Consider the following 16,028-nt stretch of genomic DNA (forward strand, 5'->3'; position numbering starts at 1 on the left):
CTAACAGTTCTGTTTTGATTCTTTATGGTACTTGATCACAGACTAGACACATTATTATGATCTCCAGCATTCTGGTGGATTTCTTTGCATCAATTTGTGCCTTTTTCTGCATCGTTTGTTGTGTAAATGTCTTTATTTATGTAAAGGGGAAACACTCATTTCAATTAAAAATGTAATTTATAATACAATGGAATGGACATGGATGTAATTAGATTTCCCACGATATATATCCAGTGGCTGAAGGAGCTCATAATGCACTTTCTGTTTTTTTTAGAGTGGATAAAGAGCAGCTCCTGATGGAGGCAATGTTTTCTTCATTAGTAATGATAAGATGATAGGTTGTGGGTTTTTAAAACATATAGAAATAGCTGCTCATTTCATATATTTTAACTGGAAGTGGGCAAATGGAAGCATCCTAAATGTTCTCCTCCTGCATCCTCACAAAATCTACATCTATGTGGGGTTATAGAAGAGGACTGACAGCAACACTGGCTGAAAAATACATGTATATTCTGTCAATTTTATATTTCAATATTTGTGCAAATAGCAACCATGTAAGTCTCTGTTCTGAAAGATTACAATTCTTTGTTTTATAGCTTTGATCCAACAGTCTTCAGGTTTTCACAGATAACTCTTGTATAATAACGAACAGGTTCCTGTTTTGCTCTGCTGATATTTTCCTCTGTGTTTTCAGCTCCTCTTATTTAATTGTGCCAGATAACGGCTCTCATTTTAGTTTGACAAAAACAGCTCATCTCGTCCGGCTCTGCGCGGCTGCTCACGCATAATTGTTCAGGAGTGATTAAGTCACTGCATCTGTTAACCGCTTGTTACTCTGATTTTCTTAATTAGTTGGTGCATTGAATTACTTATAAATGCAAATAGGATTCTATTAATAATTAATAAGATGAAACATTATTAATTGTCTCCTCACGGCAACAGCAGCAGTGGAAGACATAAATGTAGGCAGGGCTGGGCGAGTTGTTTTGCAGCTTTATTCATCGAAACTGAAATTTTTAATGCAAACAAAAGCATCGTTCTGTTCTAATGACAAGTAGGTCAGCTCTTTTCTGTATGCTAGGTGCAAGAAAGGATATATTTAAATGTTCTGTTTGCCTTCATTTATAAAAGATCATGTATGTTTTGCCAATAAACTCCCCTCAGGACACTTTTTAATGTAACAAAACAGTTTTATTTTGAACTGAGCATGAAAAATCTGAACTGTTGTGCACATTTTCCCAGATTTTCAAGAAAACAGCAACAATAAAATGCTGCTATATGGATTTTGATGCCTGACGTGGCCTCTGTCGTGCAATAAAATCATGATCCAGTGTAAAGATAAACGCTGAGTCTCCACTGAAACAGCTGCCATGCAGTGACTTTAAGTTTTATTAAAGTCAGACGTGTTCACTGTCGTTCCTCCAACATGGCGGCGTTCCCCAGACCGAAGCCTTTAGGGCCGAAGTTTTTGGCGTAACACACTGAGGAGAAAATCAGAAAACACTGAGTTATTCTATCTCAAACAATCAGAATTTCATTTGCTATAAACTATTGATATTTAAAATGGCATCCGTGAAATTTTTAAGTGCTAAATACGAACTTTGTTTTAGATAAAAGTTGTTTAAAAATTGCACGTCGACACACATTCAGCACATTTTTCCACACAGTGAAATTTGCAGCTATGTTTGAAGGACAATATGTCAGGAACGATTAAAGATAAAACCCTGAAAATGTTCGCTGCCGCTTCTCGTTATAGAATTTATTTAGAATCTGTAACATTGGACACGTAGATCATATAGTCTCTGGTTGTGGCTGATTTGAAATATGAAAAGAAATTGAAGACGCCATGAAACGTCTTATCTTTGGGCACAAATAGACAAAAAAAAAAAAGATATTGCAGAAGTCAGGTAGTGATATTTTCTGATCCATATGTAGCTGCAGGTCACAATGAAACAAAATATAGAACATTATTATTCTTAAATTCTACATATCATAATTATAATATGAAATACTTGGTTAAAGAAATAAAATGTTGTTTTTTTTCATTTAAGAAAGTTATGGAGTTTCAAAATATTTCTCCAAATATAACTAGAAAACATATTTTTGAGAGCCAAATGGTAAATGGGCAAAAGAAATTCTTATCTCAGTAAGTCTTTTACAGGTTATGTAGAGGCTGATTTAAGTTAAAAATGCATTGACAGAATGAGGAAAGTGTGTGTTTGTACCTTTACAGTACAGCTCTCCGTCCTTGTCCGTCACTGTGGTGGACTCCAGGCTTTTACCGCACAGAGCGCAGCGGAAACAGGTTTTATGCCACGGCTGAACACACACACACACACACACACACACACACAGTTATTATCACAAAGCTCAGTAAGGTCAAGTCTAAAGTTTCACGTGCAGCCTCTAGGGGCAGCAAAGTTCACTCCAAATCAGCAAACAATGGGTTAAGAAACAGTTTTCCTTCTAACTTTGTCTGATCTTTAATATATATTCTAGTATAAATGGTGTGTTTTCAGGAAATTAAAGAGAGAACCACCATCATATAAAAATAAGAGTTATTAATAATGAAACTAATGTGTCTCAGCATGGATGAAGCCTCCCAGTAAACGCCCGTCCAAACCTTAAATGTCTCATATCGTGCCTATTTTTAGCAAATTAATTAATGTTCTAACAGTGTGTCTTTCAGTTTTTTAGCTCAAAATACTTCAAAGAACTTTTACTTTCAGTTCTGTACTAAATGGGCTGTTTTACTCTGAAAACCAATGAGCTGCTGCTGTTCAGGTGGAACACGTTGACAACCAGAGCTGTCAGTTGGGTTCATCAGGTGATGCGTAACACCTGAGTAGAAGCTGGGCAGCTATCTTGGTGTGAGGGGAGCTTGAGGAATAGCTGAGTATCCTAACAGGTTTTATTTTACACTTCCAAGTTTACAAAAACCCTAAAAAAAACATGGATGTTTATCATGTGGGACCTTTAACTGTCCTGCAGAGATGTCGGTCTTCTAGTTGCACAAACAGGCTGTTTGTATTAAACAACCCAACCGGACCGAGAGTCGATGAAAAAATCAGCATGAAAAGTTGTTTTTGTGCCAAATAGCACATGAATGGAAGCAGCGGTTTACTCCCAGTCGTGGATTTTACGAGGGATTTGGATAATTCACCTGCAGCGTGACCATTTATTATAAAGGTAAGACAGATCTCACTTCTATCTGGTTCTGCAGAGTTGGAGTTTAAATGTGGGAACTAGTCACAGAGGAGTGGGTTCATGGCTTTGGGTGGAAAGTATTTCATGTTATGCATCTAATTTACATGAGGTTCAGAGTTTCTTAGTCCTGTGTGGCTGATCAGTGCACTTATTGAGGATTCATTTTACTGTTTTCTGACCTGAAGTGTGCAGATTGATTGTTCTTTTTTAATTCTTGTGTGTAAGTGTAATTTTATATGTGCTGAGTCAATACTCCGGTATCAAACAGCTTCAAAATAAATGTTAGAGATGAGGTCTGGATTCAGGTTTGCTATCAGTCTGCTCGAACATCAGGAAATCAAACAGAACTAACTTTACATCATGTATTTTTAAATGACGTAGAATAAATAGAAAGCGACGTTAAAATAGAAGCCAAACTTTGAACCACCTCCTCAGGGTTCCTACCTTTCCTGCTCCCATCACCTTCTCTGCAGCGTAGACTGCTTTGGAGCAGCGAGAACAGCGATCTGAACATCCAAACTTCTGGGAGAACTTATTGGAAGTGGAGTTTGAAGAGGCTGGACGTGGTTTAGAGCTGCAAGAGAGAAACATTATGTGAAGATACCAAAGGTTACTGGTGTTTGTCACCTGTAGTTTCATTTTAGTTGGTTTTAAATACTTCTGTCACCTTCTTTGAACACTGACGTGGCACTAAAGCTGTTTTGAAACCTTCTTGAGTACGTATATGTTGGTAAACAATATTTTTCAAGGTTACAAATGTTGAGAAATGAGCCACACAATGGAGAAAGACTCAATTAGCTAGAAAAGTTCAGTTTTCCTAAATCACAAAACAATGAATTAAAGGCTGTCAGCAGTAATTTTACAGGCGATATGTCATGATTCCTCCAAACCCAAAGCCACATACACCAACCACAACATTAAAACCACTCATTTAATATCGTGAAGTGATTAGAAAGTTCAACAATTAATTGAAATATTATCAAAATCGAAAAATTATCCAAATTGTAAAAGCTGACGGTACAATATGTCACAAAACGCGATTACATATGAAGCAGTGTGCTGCTGCAAAGATGACAACAAATCATGTTCTCCAGATGTTGAGTAACCCGCAAGACTGGAACAAAACATTCTGATAGAAGACCATTTCCATTAGAATCCTGTCTCATCTCACAATATCTGTCTAAATCGCAATTTGATTGTTTTCATATCATTCAACTTTAGTACGTTCCCCCTTGTTTCATGAAAACAGCTCCGATCCTTCAGGTCATGAACACAGGACCTCTGAGGATGTTGGTCGCAGATTTTTGGGTGTTTGTAGATCGGACGAGTTCTGGATCACACTAAAGCTCCATCACATTGGGTTTTGGGGAGTTTGGAGGCCAGGACAACATCTTTACTTCTTTTTCTGTGTGTGTGGTGCAGCACAACGTCCAGCGGCAAGGGGCAGCTGCCACCCACTTGGTCTGCAGCAATGCCTAGTAGTCGTATGTGTCAAAGTAACGTCCACAAAAATGCCAAGTTTTCCCAGCAGGACGTTGCATTGTGACAAAAGGATCAATGAGCCTATTGATGGTTTTAATGTTGTGGCTGGTGTATAAGGCTCTTTAGGTATATGCGACTTGGGTGAAATGACCCTTTAATGAAACCTCAGCCTTGGTTTGTGTCTCCAGCTGCAGTGAAGTCGTACTCATGAGGCTGCAGGTCTGCGTCCTGTCCGGGATCAGAGCTCAGAGCTCCGGCTCCCTGACCGTATCCGTAGCCTTTTGGCCCGTATTTCTTGCCGTAGCAGGACTTGCAGTAAATCTCGGAGTCGTGCGCTGCCATTGTGGTGCTGTCCAGCCCTTTTCTGCAGCTCACTGTGACAAAGAAACATGATTTATTATTTTATAACGGCACAATGAGGCTGGTTTCTGTCCGTACACACTGAGGAATGTCATGGCGGAGTAATGGACGTTATAAAAAGCTGCCACCTTGCTGCTGTTATCAGTCAACAGCGTCATTACGCTCAGTCAGATGTCTTGTGTTTCTATTTGTAGGAAGAGAGCGAAGCGTGAGGTGAACGTTCGAGAAAAGATGAACACTTAGCAGATGGACGAGCTTATCGCAGAGGCCTTTCAGAGCTCCCGGTGGAAGCATCCAGAAAACACACAGAGTCACGTCCAAGCAGAACAGTTAACCTGCTATATATACATATGTGAGGTGTTGGTGTGCAGCTGGGAGCCTCTGGATTATACTGGGAGGTCTGGTTAAGAACTTTGGCCACGACTCCAAATTCAGGTCAGGATGTTCGGCCAAACAGAAGCAGAGGAGGGAAGTCAGAGAGCTGCAATCAGACTGGTGGAGAGCAACGCATGAGAGAAGAGAGTTTAATAGAGAAAATGTGGAGTGAAAAACAGGCAGAGCAAAGTTATGAAAGTGTTGAGAAACAGGGCAAAGGAAGAAAAAGGGGAAATGAAGCAAGAAAGACAGGTAGGAGGCAGGAAAGAGATGAAGCAAGAGATATAGGAAGGAAACGAAACAGCAGAGGAAAGAAGCAAATAAAAAAGGGGAAAATTGAGCATGAAAGAAACTGATGAGATGAAGAGGCAAGAAAGACTGAGTGGAAAAGAGAAAACAAGACAAAAATAGAGACGAAAATGAGTAAATGAGAGAGAAAAGGTGAGGATGAGAAGGAAACAGCTGTGGAGAGTTGAACAGATCTGTGGTTGACGTTCTCAGTGAGGAGAATAAAGAACCGGTTTGCTCACTGCAGATGAAGCAGGTCTTGTGGAAGCTCCTGCCGTTACACTGGATCTCCTCGGCGTGATAAACCGTCTTCTCGCAGGCTGCACACTTCGCTCCTCCTCCCCAGTTCGGCATCTGACACAAACAACACATAAAAGAGTGAATTACACAAAAAAACGAACTAATTACAAACAGAATTTCAGTCAGTCTGCTGGTTTCTGACAGTTTTTTTTTTAGGGTCAAATGTAAAGTCTGTTCAGAAACTGTGATTTTCTCCACCAATTGATTGTGTGTTTATCAAATACAAATTAAAAATCCTGCAGAACACCCATTCATTCATTCATAACATCCCAGAGTGCAATGTGACGTCCTAATTAAATGTATTTAAACCGACTAGCATTTCTATTTATTCTAATGTCCTGTAGAAGCCATTTTTAGCCATTTTATAGTTACTATTTCATGTATTTTTTGGCTGGAAAGCACCTTGTAACTCCAGTTTTAGATTTTATGTTATCTTACAATTCAAAACCTAAAGATGATTGATTTGAAATGATGTGAAACAGAGAAAAATTGCAGATTTCTAATACTTGAGAAGCCAGTGAGCATTTTTAATTGACAAGTCAATCATCAAAACTGTTGCAGATTCATTAAAAATATACCGATCAATGATGAACTAGTTGTTTCGGCTCCGTCCTAATATACTACCGTAAGAAATCATTCAAACATTTGCTTATTATGATCAGTTAAAGTGAGGATGAGCAAGGAACTGTTTGCCTTTTGGTATTTTCACCTGATAAATTACAAAGTAAATTTAATATGTTTTTGCTGGTGTTGGTTTAATCAAGTAACTGTTTTATAAGTTCTGCCTGAAGTTGCCTGAGATATAAGTAAATGTGCCAAAAATGAGATTAGAGTTGAACTTGGAAACCAAATCATCTGTCTTTCGAACAGAGAAAATATATTTTGTGTAAGTCGTGTATTCAATGTCCGCTTTTTATGTCTTTTTCCATTTTTACTCTGAATTTTTACTCTGTTTTCTCCAAATTTAAGCTCAACCTGTAGTTAAAGTTGAAAGAATTAAGTTGGTAAAACAGAATTATTAAATTATCCAGTTGAAGGGTCCATAGATAGATTTGAATAATTGTATCTTCATATAAACCTCAAACAGATCTCTGTTCTGTCTTGACCTGTTTAAAGCTTTTTATCTGTTCTTAAAGTTGAAATCCTATTTCAGGTAAAACAAACTCTTACGAGTGGTTCCACAGATTTCCTTCTCAACTCAGTTTTAGTCCTGTTAACGTTTCTCTAGTACCAGCTTTACTAAAACGCCCTGTTGGCCTTCTGTCCCACATTCCAGCTCCACTCCTATCAGAGGATGTCCATCGCCTCACGGAGCTGGTATGTGATATTCCAGAAATAGAGGCTTTACTGAGACATCCGACACACAAAAATAAAGCTGCATCTCCGTTAAACTCTAAACTAAATGTCTGAATATTGTTGGGATGAATCAGGAATCTCACATGAAGCTGCTTCTAGTTTATGATCATGTACAATATCAAAATAATTGCAATTCTGCCAATAAAAATGTAAATAATATACAAAAATATACCACTCAGCTGCTAAAAGGAGCGTTTATTCAGAAGAAGAGTGCTCCTACCTTGAATCCAGTCCTGGGCTCTTCGGTCCAAACGTGGCAGCAAAACACTCCTGACCTGTTTAAATACCGTCATTCTTCCCACCGGTGACGCTTCAATGAAACTATCCTCCTAAAATAACCGATGACAGCGAAGCCCTCTGAGCCGCCATCACAGGCCCAGAGAGGCCTGAACATCAGCCGCTCGCACATTTGTTCTGGAGAGACTCTAACCATCGCTGCAGCCTGACTGACAGCTGCAGGCAGGGAAACACGGACCTGGTATGTTACGGGATTATACACATAAATGACCGGAGCTCAGAGAACGTCATTAATAACAGCAGCAGTACAGAGAAGAGCAGCCTGACCTCTGAATCACCACAACACACAGGATCACAGAGGCAAAGGAATAAATGGAAATGAAGTCTGATTATAAAGTCAGGAAAAACAGTAAAGGAAAGTTTTTGGTGAATATCTTCCCCTTGTACTCAAACTCAAGAGTTAAAGAGTTTATTGTTTATTATTATTATTATTGCCTCCAATCAGCTGCTGAATAATCTACAGATAATAAAAATCCATCCATCGCTTAATCCTCACTAGGGTCATGGGGGGCTGGAGTCTATCCCAGCTGACTCAGGGTGAAGGCAGGTTCACCTGGACAGGTCACCAGTCTATCACAGGGCTACACTTAGAGACAGACAACCAAGCACACTCACATTCACACCTACGGACAATTTAGAATCACCAATTAACCTCAACATGTTTCTGGACTGTGTGGGAGGAAGCCGGAGAACCTGGAGAGAACCCACGCTGCACGGGGAGAACATGGAGACTCCACGCAGAAAGATACCGGTGCCCCCACCAGGACGCAAACCGGCGTCCTTCTTGCTGCGAGGCAACGGTGCTAACCACCTGCGCCACCCTGCAGCCCGATAATAAATTTAACAAGCTAGACCAATAAATAAAAACAAAAGGCTCCAGTAAGATAGAAACAGCTAAAAAATATTGTTGTAGATAAAGTAGTGAACTGTTGAATATAAGCTGGTGGACAGAAGTGCAGTAGTTTTATTAAACAGATGCCAAAATGGCTGCAAAAAGAAACAGTAATGAGAAACTGAATGTATGTAGCGTTTTATAGTATATGTATAGTAAATGTTTGACGAGTGGAAATCCTGACACGCTAGAGCCACGAGAGTAAAGACATGAATATTCATCATCTAAAGACCGTAACAAACAATTAGCTGATACGTTGACAATAAAATTCCAAAAATGAAGAAATGATTTGAGGTTTTCCTCGATAAATTACCTAAATTGTCTTTTGTCCCAGTTTGTCAGAATGTGAGAGTTCGCTTTTCTTTTCCTGGATTTTAGATTAATTCAAACAAGTAATCTAAAGGAGCAACAGTGGGCTCCGAAAACTAGTGCTGAGCTATTTTAAAAACTCTTTTCTGGCATTTTACAGACTGTAAATGCTTAATGGTGCAACAACCTGATAATTAGTTAATGAAGATAATAATTAGCGGCCGGTCTGATCTCATTCCAGTGCAATCCATCGAGTCGTTGTGGAGATCTGTCAGCGTATAACATGAAAAACAAGATGAAATGATGTGATGTTCTTATAAAAAACATTAAAATTTATTTAGCAGGACATCAGATACGAATGTAATTTTCATATAAATTAAACTCAAAATGTCTAATTTGTATTGTAGCACAAATATTCACATATTCTCAACAAACTCCATTCAAGGGCTACAGTTCACATGTACATATGTGCAAAAGTGATCTCATTAGGTTGTACTATAGCACTGATGTAACTTTTACTACTCTTGGTAATTTAAAGGGGGAAAAAAAAAAATCATCCACATAAGAAAAGAGAAAACAAACAGAAGGGAAAAAAAAGTGAAATCCCCATCAGATAGATGCTGGTTTAGTCCTGGCGGAACAGAATCACAATGAGCATGACGATAGTGTTCACGAGTCTGCTGAACTTGTCTTCAAATCTAATTTCCATGTGTCCGCCAGGTCACAGCCAGAGTCTGCATGGCAGCTATTTTTAGAGGCGGCTGTGATAAGAACGAAGGCAGTAAAATGTTCAGAGGTAACGAATACTGTAAGATGCTAAACAGACAGGAAATAAAAGCGAGACACCCACCCAGCCGCCCACCGACAACACAACACCCAAACACACACATGATGTAACGGGGCTGTCTTCAGGAGTCCTCGGGGGTCACGTCCAGCTTCCTCTGAGGGATGTAAACAGTTTTGGGGGTCGGGTGTCCGCCGGTGGTTACCACGGCAGCCAGAGGCGAGAGGGAGACGGGCGTGTGGAAGAAGCTGTGCTGGGGGAGGCCGGTGCCTTTGGGGGTCGTCATCAGAGGCTGGACAACAGACAACAATCAGCGGTTAGACTGCTGCTGCTCAACCACATTGCATAGAGTTCAGTCAGGAGCAGAAACAATGCCCTAATAATTCAAGAGCAAAACTGGTTCCTACTAAAGAAATAACGAATGCTCAGAGCAAATCTGAAGCTTCTGATGCTGCAGAACCTCAGCACTTTAAACCTCTTTGAGGCTAGACAGAGTGGAAGCTTCTAGTTGTTGCACCAACCCATTAAAACATCAAATTTCCACCTTCCCCAAGTAAAGATCTTGAGGTTATTGATTGATATTTACAGCAGCAGGTCTTCAATTTTATGTAATAATAAGAGAATCAATGCTTTAATGCATTAAAGCTGCACAGTGGAAGTTTTATCTCCCCCATCTGGCAGTAAGTGGAACTACAGTGTCTGCTTATTCCTTTTCATACTGTCATCCTTCCTCTGAACCCATTTTTTTTTTTTTTATTCAAAGCATCAGAAACTTTTCTTGGACTCTTTCTATTCTTTTTTTCTGCCAGAGGCTCCATCATACTCCTTGCTGCTGTAATCTACTTTTTATTTTGATATACGTTTCAGTTGCTGCCCTCTTCAGCTCCGGTAAACCCGTCATTGCTGGTTGACTAAAACGCATTGCTACCGGTGCACCAGCACATAAACAAGATTAAAACTCTGATACACTGCAAAATACAGAAAGGCTCAATCAGCATCATGTGAACATGTTAGACATGAATGCAACAAACCTTCATTCACATGTAAAAGTTCTGCACTCCAGCTTCAAGTTAAATACTTTGCTTATATAAACTTGCATATATTGAATTTTAAAAACAGTTGATCAGCCTTAACAGACTTTCATCACACATTTCAATACACTTTCTAATAAGGTTGAAGAATTTGGGGGAAAATATGCGATTGTGTTTATTTGCAGTTAAATTATTTAAAGCAAAGCTTCGGTTCAGTATTTGCTTTCCAATAGATTCAAACTGAGCATTGCAGCATGAAACACCATAAAAACTGTGACTCTCACACAAAGAGGAGGCCAGAAATGTGTAAAACCATTTCCACCGTAGCCAAGATGTGATGCATAGTGTTTATTTAAATAGAAGACTTTGTGATTTGCTAACTGCATTGTTTCAAATTTCAATTTTTAGCTTGAAACAGATTTAATCGTTCAGCCCTACTTGAGTTGAGTGTCTTTAGAAAATACTCCAGCAGTTTAGTTGGGGGGAATCTTTTCTCATGATTTGATTCGGATTCTGAGTGTCATTCATTTATTCAGAATCAAATCTTAATTCATTTAAAAAAAAGGGAGAAGCCATATTCTGGCTTTCACCTTTTGCCCGCTGAGGTAACTTTTCTTTATTAACTACATCACCTGGAAAACATCATCTCATCTGCTTTCAGTATAACGATAAAAGGCAAGAGGACATAGAACCGTGGTCACAGGCTCACCAGTGACCTCAGTGGATAAAAATGTCACTGATGTAAAACAGGTGAAGTGGCGCTTTTTCACTTAGAGCCATTTGTTCATTTTTACCTGCTGCAAACTGATCAGAGCCACCGAGTGCGGCGACGCCGTCTGCTGGACAGGAAGCGGGGACCCCGGTTTGATGAACACCATGCCTCTCTGCTGCAGAGTCAGAGGACTCGGCAGAGTGTTGCTGCGTTCTGGAGTCTGGGTCGTAACGAAGGCGTTTCCGGGGCTGGAGCCGGAGATCAGACTCAGGTTCTGCAGTGTGAAGTTGTAGATGGCAGGGCTGGGGCTGTGGAGGTGGTGGGCCTGCTGGGTGGGGTGAGGAGAGACGCCGGCTCGGTGGACACGGAGGTTGGTGGGTGTAATCTCCTGGACTGGAGCAGGTCTGGAGCCTGGAGACAATAACACAGTCCGGTCTTTGATTTCAGTATCCATGTAAACAAACTGTAATCTGCAGGTTTCAGTTAATTAATTTGAATCTATTTTCCAATTATGTTGCACAATAATATAAACTCTGCTATCGAGGCGTTTGTATAATAAAAGCATTCTGTGTAAAACATTCATGAAAAGCTGTAAAGAGACGAATCATCATCCACGAATAAAAGATAATTCTTGTCGTGATTGGTGAAACTATTATATACCAAGTAAAAATGTAAACATAATCTGATTTCATGTGATCATTTGTTGCCTTTCTTTGTTTTATATTATTGTGTTTGAGTTTTTGGGCTGCTGGTCAGACAACACAAGTGGCCACATTGGCCCCATTGTGCCAAACTCATCATGGTTTCATGTGTGGATTTCTTCGTTTTATGTCCGTGTAAATTCAATATTTTATCATTTTGGGATGTTGGTCTGACAATACAGGCAATTTGAAAACACCACATTGGCTTCTAAGTAAGTTTGAAACGCATTTTAAGTGTTAATCTGACATTTTTAGACCAATCTGTTGAGCCTAAACTCACAGTGCTAATCTGATTTTCGGTATTTTGTAGGTAAATTAAAAGCAATTCTACACAGCGGCTTCAACAAAAAGCAACATTTATGTGGATCCTGATGCCTTAAAATAGCATGTACAGACTTTTAATTGGATATCTACCTGCAGTTGGTGTTTGGTAGATGTTGTAAGTGGGCGTTGAGGCCTTGCTGCTTTCTCCCGCTGAAGCTTGAACTTCCTTGTAGCCGATGAGAGACTGCTGGGAGATTGGGATCAAGTATCCGGCCGGTACCAAAGTCTGCAAGGGTAAAGTAGTCCAACACATACTGCTGTTAAAACACTGAATGAACTAAGATGTCACCACTAACGTCTGGTACTAACTGAAGCCCTTTAAGCAGCACAGCAGTGTATTTACCTCGGTGTGAAGCTGTCCAGGCGTGAGAGGGACAGCCCTGACTGGTGTTAATCCTCCCTCCTTGTCCAAGTTCGCCGTCTTGTCCTCCTTGTCCAGTAAAACCTCCAAGCTCTGCTCCAGCGTCTGACTGGCTGCAGCGCCGCCGGGGGTGTTGACGAACTCTGGGTCCAGGTGAAGAGCGCGAGGCGAAGGCCGACTGGTGAGCTGACCGCAGCGACGGGCCTTCAGACGGGCCTGAAGGATCTCGCAGAGCTTTGGAGACGCGTCCTGCATGGAGGTGGACACGGAGACGAGGACGGAGAGGATCAGAAAGACTGCTTGTCGGATGTGGATAAGGTCAGATCTGTTCTGTTAAGTAGCTTCTGGACATTTTCCTGTCATATTTTTACTGATTGTAGGTTCATGTTTTACTACAATATAAAGTCCTGCACCTCTGTGGAAAAAGCTCAACCATGACTAGAAGTAGAGAGAACCCAGAAATACTGTTTGTGCAGCATCATTTTGACAACTTTTTGCAAAAGATAACTAACAAGCCAGCAGGTTTTCTGGTTCAGAGTGTTTTAAGAAACATCCAGTTGTAGTTTTTAATCTACCTTTTATAACCTGGGTTACGAACAACTTCCCTTGAGGCCATCAGAACATCACATAAATGCCCCACATAGATCTTTGTCTTACCTTGAAGTTGGGGTCGGACCTCTTGGCTTTGGAGGGGCTGCTCTCTGAGGCTGAATCCGAACGCAGCCGTTTGAGCGCCAGAGGACTGATGTCAGACGCCTTGGAGACCAGCTGGCTCTTGGCTGCAGACTGGCCGGTCGGACTCGGCACGGTCTTATCCTCGAAGGTCATGGAGCGCACGGCGAGGCTGGTGGGCTGCGGCCGGGCCAGAGGGTTGGGTCTGAGGGAGGACGGGTGCAGATACACAGCGTATGGCCCGCTGCCCCGCTGCTGGGGCAGTAGGACGGGGATCAGGGGTGAACACTGCGCAGGGATGTAGGCGACAGAGGGCTGAGCTGCCAGCGAGGTGCAGGGAGCCGGGTGGGCGTTAGTGTTTACTCCAGGCTCCGGGGTCGGGGTCAGTGAGGGGGCCTGAGGTGGTTCCATTGAAGTGGAAGTGGTCGGCTGTAACGTCACAGCAGCAGCAGCGTCCGCCTCCGCTGCAGCAGGCTTTGGATCTTCAGTCCTGGAACAAAGGCAGAACTCTGATTTAACACTCCAGACACCTTTACCAAGCTCATGATATAATCTAGAGTTGGAAGCTGAACCTGGACGATTCATTTCTCAGTCAGAGCATTAAATTAGGGTGAAATTTTGATCTGATCTGTATCAGCGCAAACTTATGTCTGATTGTTGGACATCTGTCGTCATGTAGAAATGTGAAAAATAGCTACAAAAATGGATATTTTACAAAAACATGGACCTAGTCTATTTTATTTTAACACTCGGTTGCTGGCCTGACATCGTCCACCTGGTGGTGCAACCAGGTACTACAACAAAGCTACAATACTTGTGTAATTAGTGTGTCTTATCTAAAAAAAGTACATCAGTGGATACTTCTATGAAATTGCCATGAAAAAAACAATAATTAAATTTAGGAAATAAAACCTAAAAATAGTCTAAATGGGACCAAACTCACGTTGTTTCCTGGTCAAGTTCAATCTTACAGATAGCAGCAAGCTGGGCCATTTTGTTTGGGAAGTCGGTGTTCGATGAGTCATCTGGAGACACAAGAGAGAAAGATCGGATGTAAGAGTCGGTTTTGTGAACGCATAGCAGAAAAGTAACGTCATCCGAGGACGGTTTTCCGTACTAACCCAGGCCACTCTTCATGGGACTGCTGGGGGCTGAGTTGATCTTGCGCCGGTCGTCCTGAATGCTCTTGGCGAGTTTTATGAGGGAGGGATGCCGAGTGAAGCTGCGTTTGTTCCCTGGCGACGAAAAGAGGTTTTTGGCACAGTTGTCTACGGACGCACGAGACTCCAGAACGTTTTTCTTCTTAGAAGGAAATTCAGATGTGGAGCTCTCCGAGTCTGAAACAAGAGAATGTTCACGAGATATTAATCTAAAAATTGCAAATAAGATCTCTGTGTCACGTGTAGCTAGGCCCAAAACTCCTCATAACTCAGAACGAAAATGTAAATGATAGCTAGAACAAGGAAAAGAGTTTTGGCGATACCTTTAACTTGTGGGAATTCTTCGGGGCCGACCCATTCAAACGCCGGTTTCCTCCCTCTTTCTTCTGTCACGTGGACTTTCTCAATGAGCTTCAGGCTTCGCAGTACGTTAGCAATATCGTACAGCCGCCGCACTTTGGCTGAAAACACGAGCAAACAGCAAGATTATCCACAGCCAGTACAGACTGAAGTAGCTTTTAAATAACTATGAAAGGCACAAAGTTTAGTGATTGTGTACGCACAAGTAATAACATGGATTTTAATCACACTATACTAGTAATAAATGTACAGACACTTCTGGATAGTCTCTGGACTCACTCTTGAACTTGTTGGTGTCTTGATCTGCGAGCTGGTCCTCTCCGATCAGGATCTTGGCAGCGACGTCCAGACTGACCACGCGAGGATTAGAAACCAGAAAGAGCATCACGAACTTCTGGCTCATCACCCGCAGAGATTTGTCCTTCCTGCTGTTAACAGAGGCTGGACAGGACACATGGAAGGTCAAACTCGGTGTTAAAATAGCAGATTTATGATTTAAGTGCAGTTATTTTTTAAAGAAACACTTTTTGTGTGGCATTATTTTGAAGCTATAAATTAAGTATTGACATCGAGCTCAATTTTAGCAACATTCACAAGGGATTATTTAATAAAAGCCTCATTCCAGAAGCTGATTTATTGGTTAAAATTAAATGATATTGTCTTGGACAAAATCAAGGTTGTACCATGCTCTATTCTCTAATTCCACATGAGACTCTCCAGCGTCTCACCTGCTTTGAATTCTACTCCTGGAAGCTCCACGAAGAACAGTTCTTTCTGTCCCTGCTCGCCGCTCTCCAAGTCCATCACCACCTCGTTCTCCCGGTCCTCGCCGTCAAAGTCGAACTCCTTGTCCAGGAGACGCTGCCGGATCTGCTGCATCTGCTGCCCGTACCTGTGCTCCTCGCCCACCTGCTTCAAAATGGCCAGAGTCTGGGCCAGCTTGGTCCGGCCGTGCCACGTGTAGCGGTTCTTGGCCGCGCGGCTCACCATGTGGAGACTCTCAAGCACATTCATGATGTCGTAGATGCGCCGGCGCTCCACATCTGGAAGGAAAACA

General features: G+C 41.4%; 2 protein-coding genes across 2 annotated transcripts in view; both read right to left on the reverse strand.

The window, feature by feature from the left end:
* Window positions 1-1,169: 1,169 nt before the first annotated feature.
* On the reverse strand, window positions 1,170-7,671 carry csrp3 (cysteine and glycine-rich protein 3 (cardiac LIM protein)). Its single transcript, XM_008298158.1, has 6 exons — window positions 7,589-7,671; window positions 5,955-6,066; window positions 4,895-5,063; window positions 3,652-3,781; window positions 2,226-2,319; window positions 1,170-1,481 (listed from the first exon to the last, which is right to left on the reverse strand). The coding sequence occupies exons 2-6, from the start codon at window positions 6,064-6,066 to the stop codon at window positions 1,408-1,410; spliced, it is 579 nt and encodes a 192-aa protein (XP_008296380.1). The 5' UTR covers window positions 7,589-7,671; the 3' UTR covers window positions 1,170-1,407.
* Window positions 7,672-9,172: 1,501 nt separating this feature from the next.
* The window catches only part of e2f8 (E2F transcription factor 8), a 10,081-nt gene continuing 3,225 nt past the window's right edge, over window positions 9,173-16,028 (reverse strand). Inside the window, exons 4-13 of the mRNA XM_008298159.1 lie at window positions 15,700-16,014; window positions 15,251-15,412; window positions 14,935-15,072; window positions 14,573-14,788; window positions 14,395-14,476; window positions 13,437-13,941; window positions 12,762-13,028; window positions 12,509-12,644; window positions 11,476-11,804; window positions 9,173-9,942 (exon numbers count right to left, since the gene is read on the reverse strand). Coding sequence (XP_008296381.1) covers window positions 9,775-9,942; window positions 11,476-11,804; window positions 12,509-12,644; window positions 12,762-13,028; window positions 13,437-13,941; window positions 14,395-14,476; window positions 14,573-14,788; window positions 14,935-15,072; window positions 15,251-15,412; window positions 15,700-16,014 — 2,318 coding nt within the window. The 3' untranslated portion in view covers window positions 9,173-9,774. The remainder of the gene's footprint in view (window positions 9,943-11,475; window positions 11,805-12,508; window positions 12,645-12,761; window positions 13,029-13,436; window positions 13,942-14,394; window positions 14,477-14,572; window positions 14,789-14,934; window positions 15,073-15,250; window positions 15,413-15,699; window positions 16,015-16,028) is intronic.

This window comes from Stegastes partitus, unplaced genomic scaffold (genome assembly GCF_000690725.1).
Source record: "Stegastes partitus isolate 25-593 unplaced genomic scaffold, Stegastes_partitus-1.0.2 Scaffold1289, whole genome shotgun sequence".
Lineage (NCBI taxonomy): Eukaryota > Metazoa > Chordata > Actinopteri > Pomacentridae > Stegastes > Stegastes partitus.

What these genes read in the sequence shown, in the direction of transcription:
- csrp3 (XM_008298158.1), bottom strand. Translation starts at nt 6,066, where the DNA reads ATGCCGAACTGGGGAGGAGGAGCGAAGTGTGCAGCCTGCGAGAAGACG. An exon ending in CAAGACCTGCTTCATCTGCA is followed by an intron (nt 5,064 to 5,954) that starts GTGAGCAAACCG and finishes TCTTTGTCACAG; the next exon opens with TGAGCTGCAGAAAAGGGCTG. An exon ending in CGGAGAGCTGTACTGTAAAG is followed by an intron (nt 1,482 to 2,225) that starts GTACAAACACAC and finishes TTTTCTCCTCAG; the next exon opens with TGTGTTACGCCAAAAACTTC.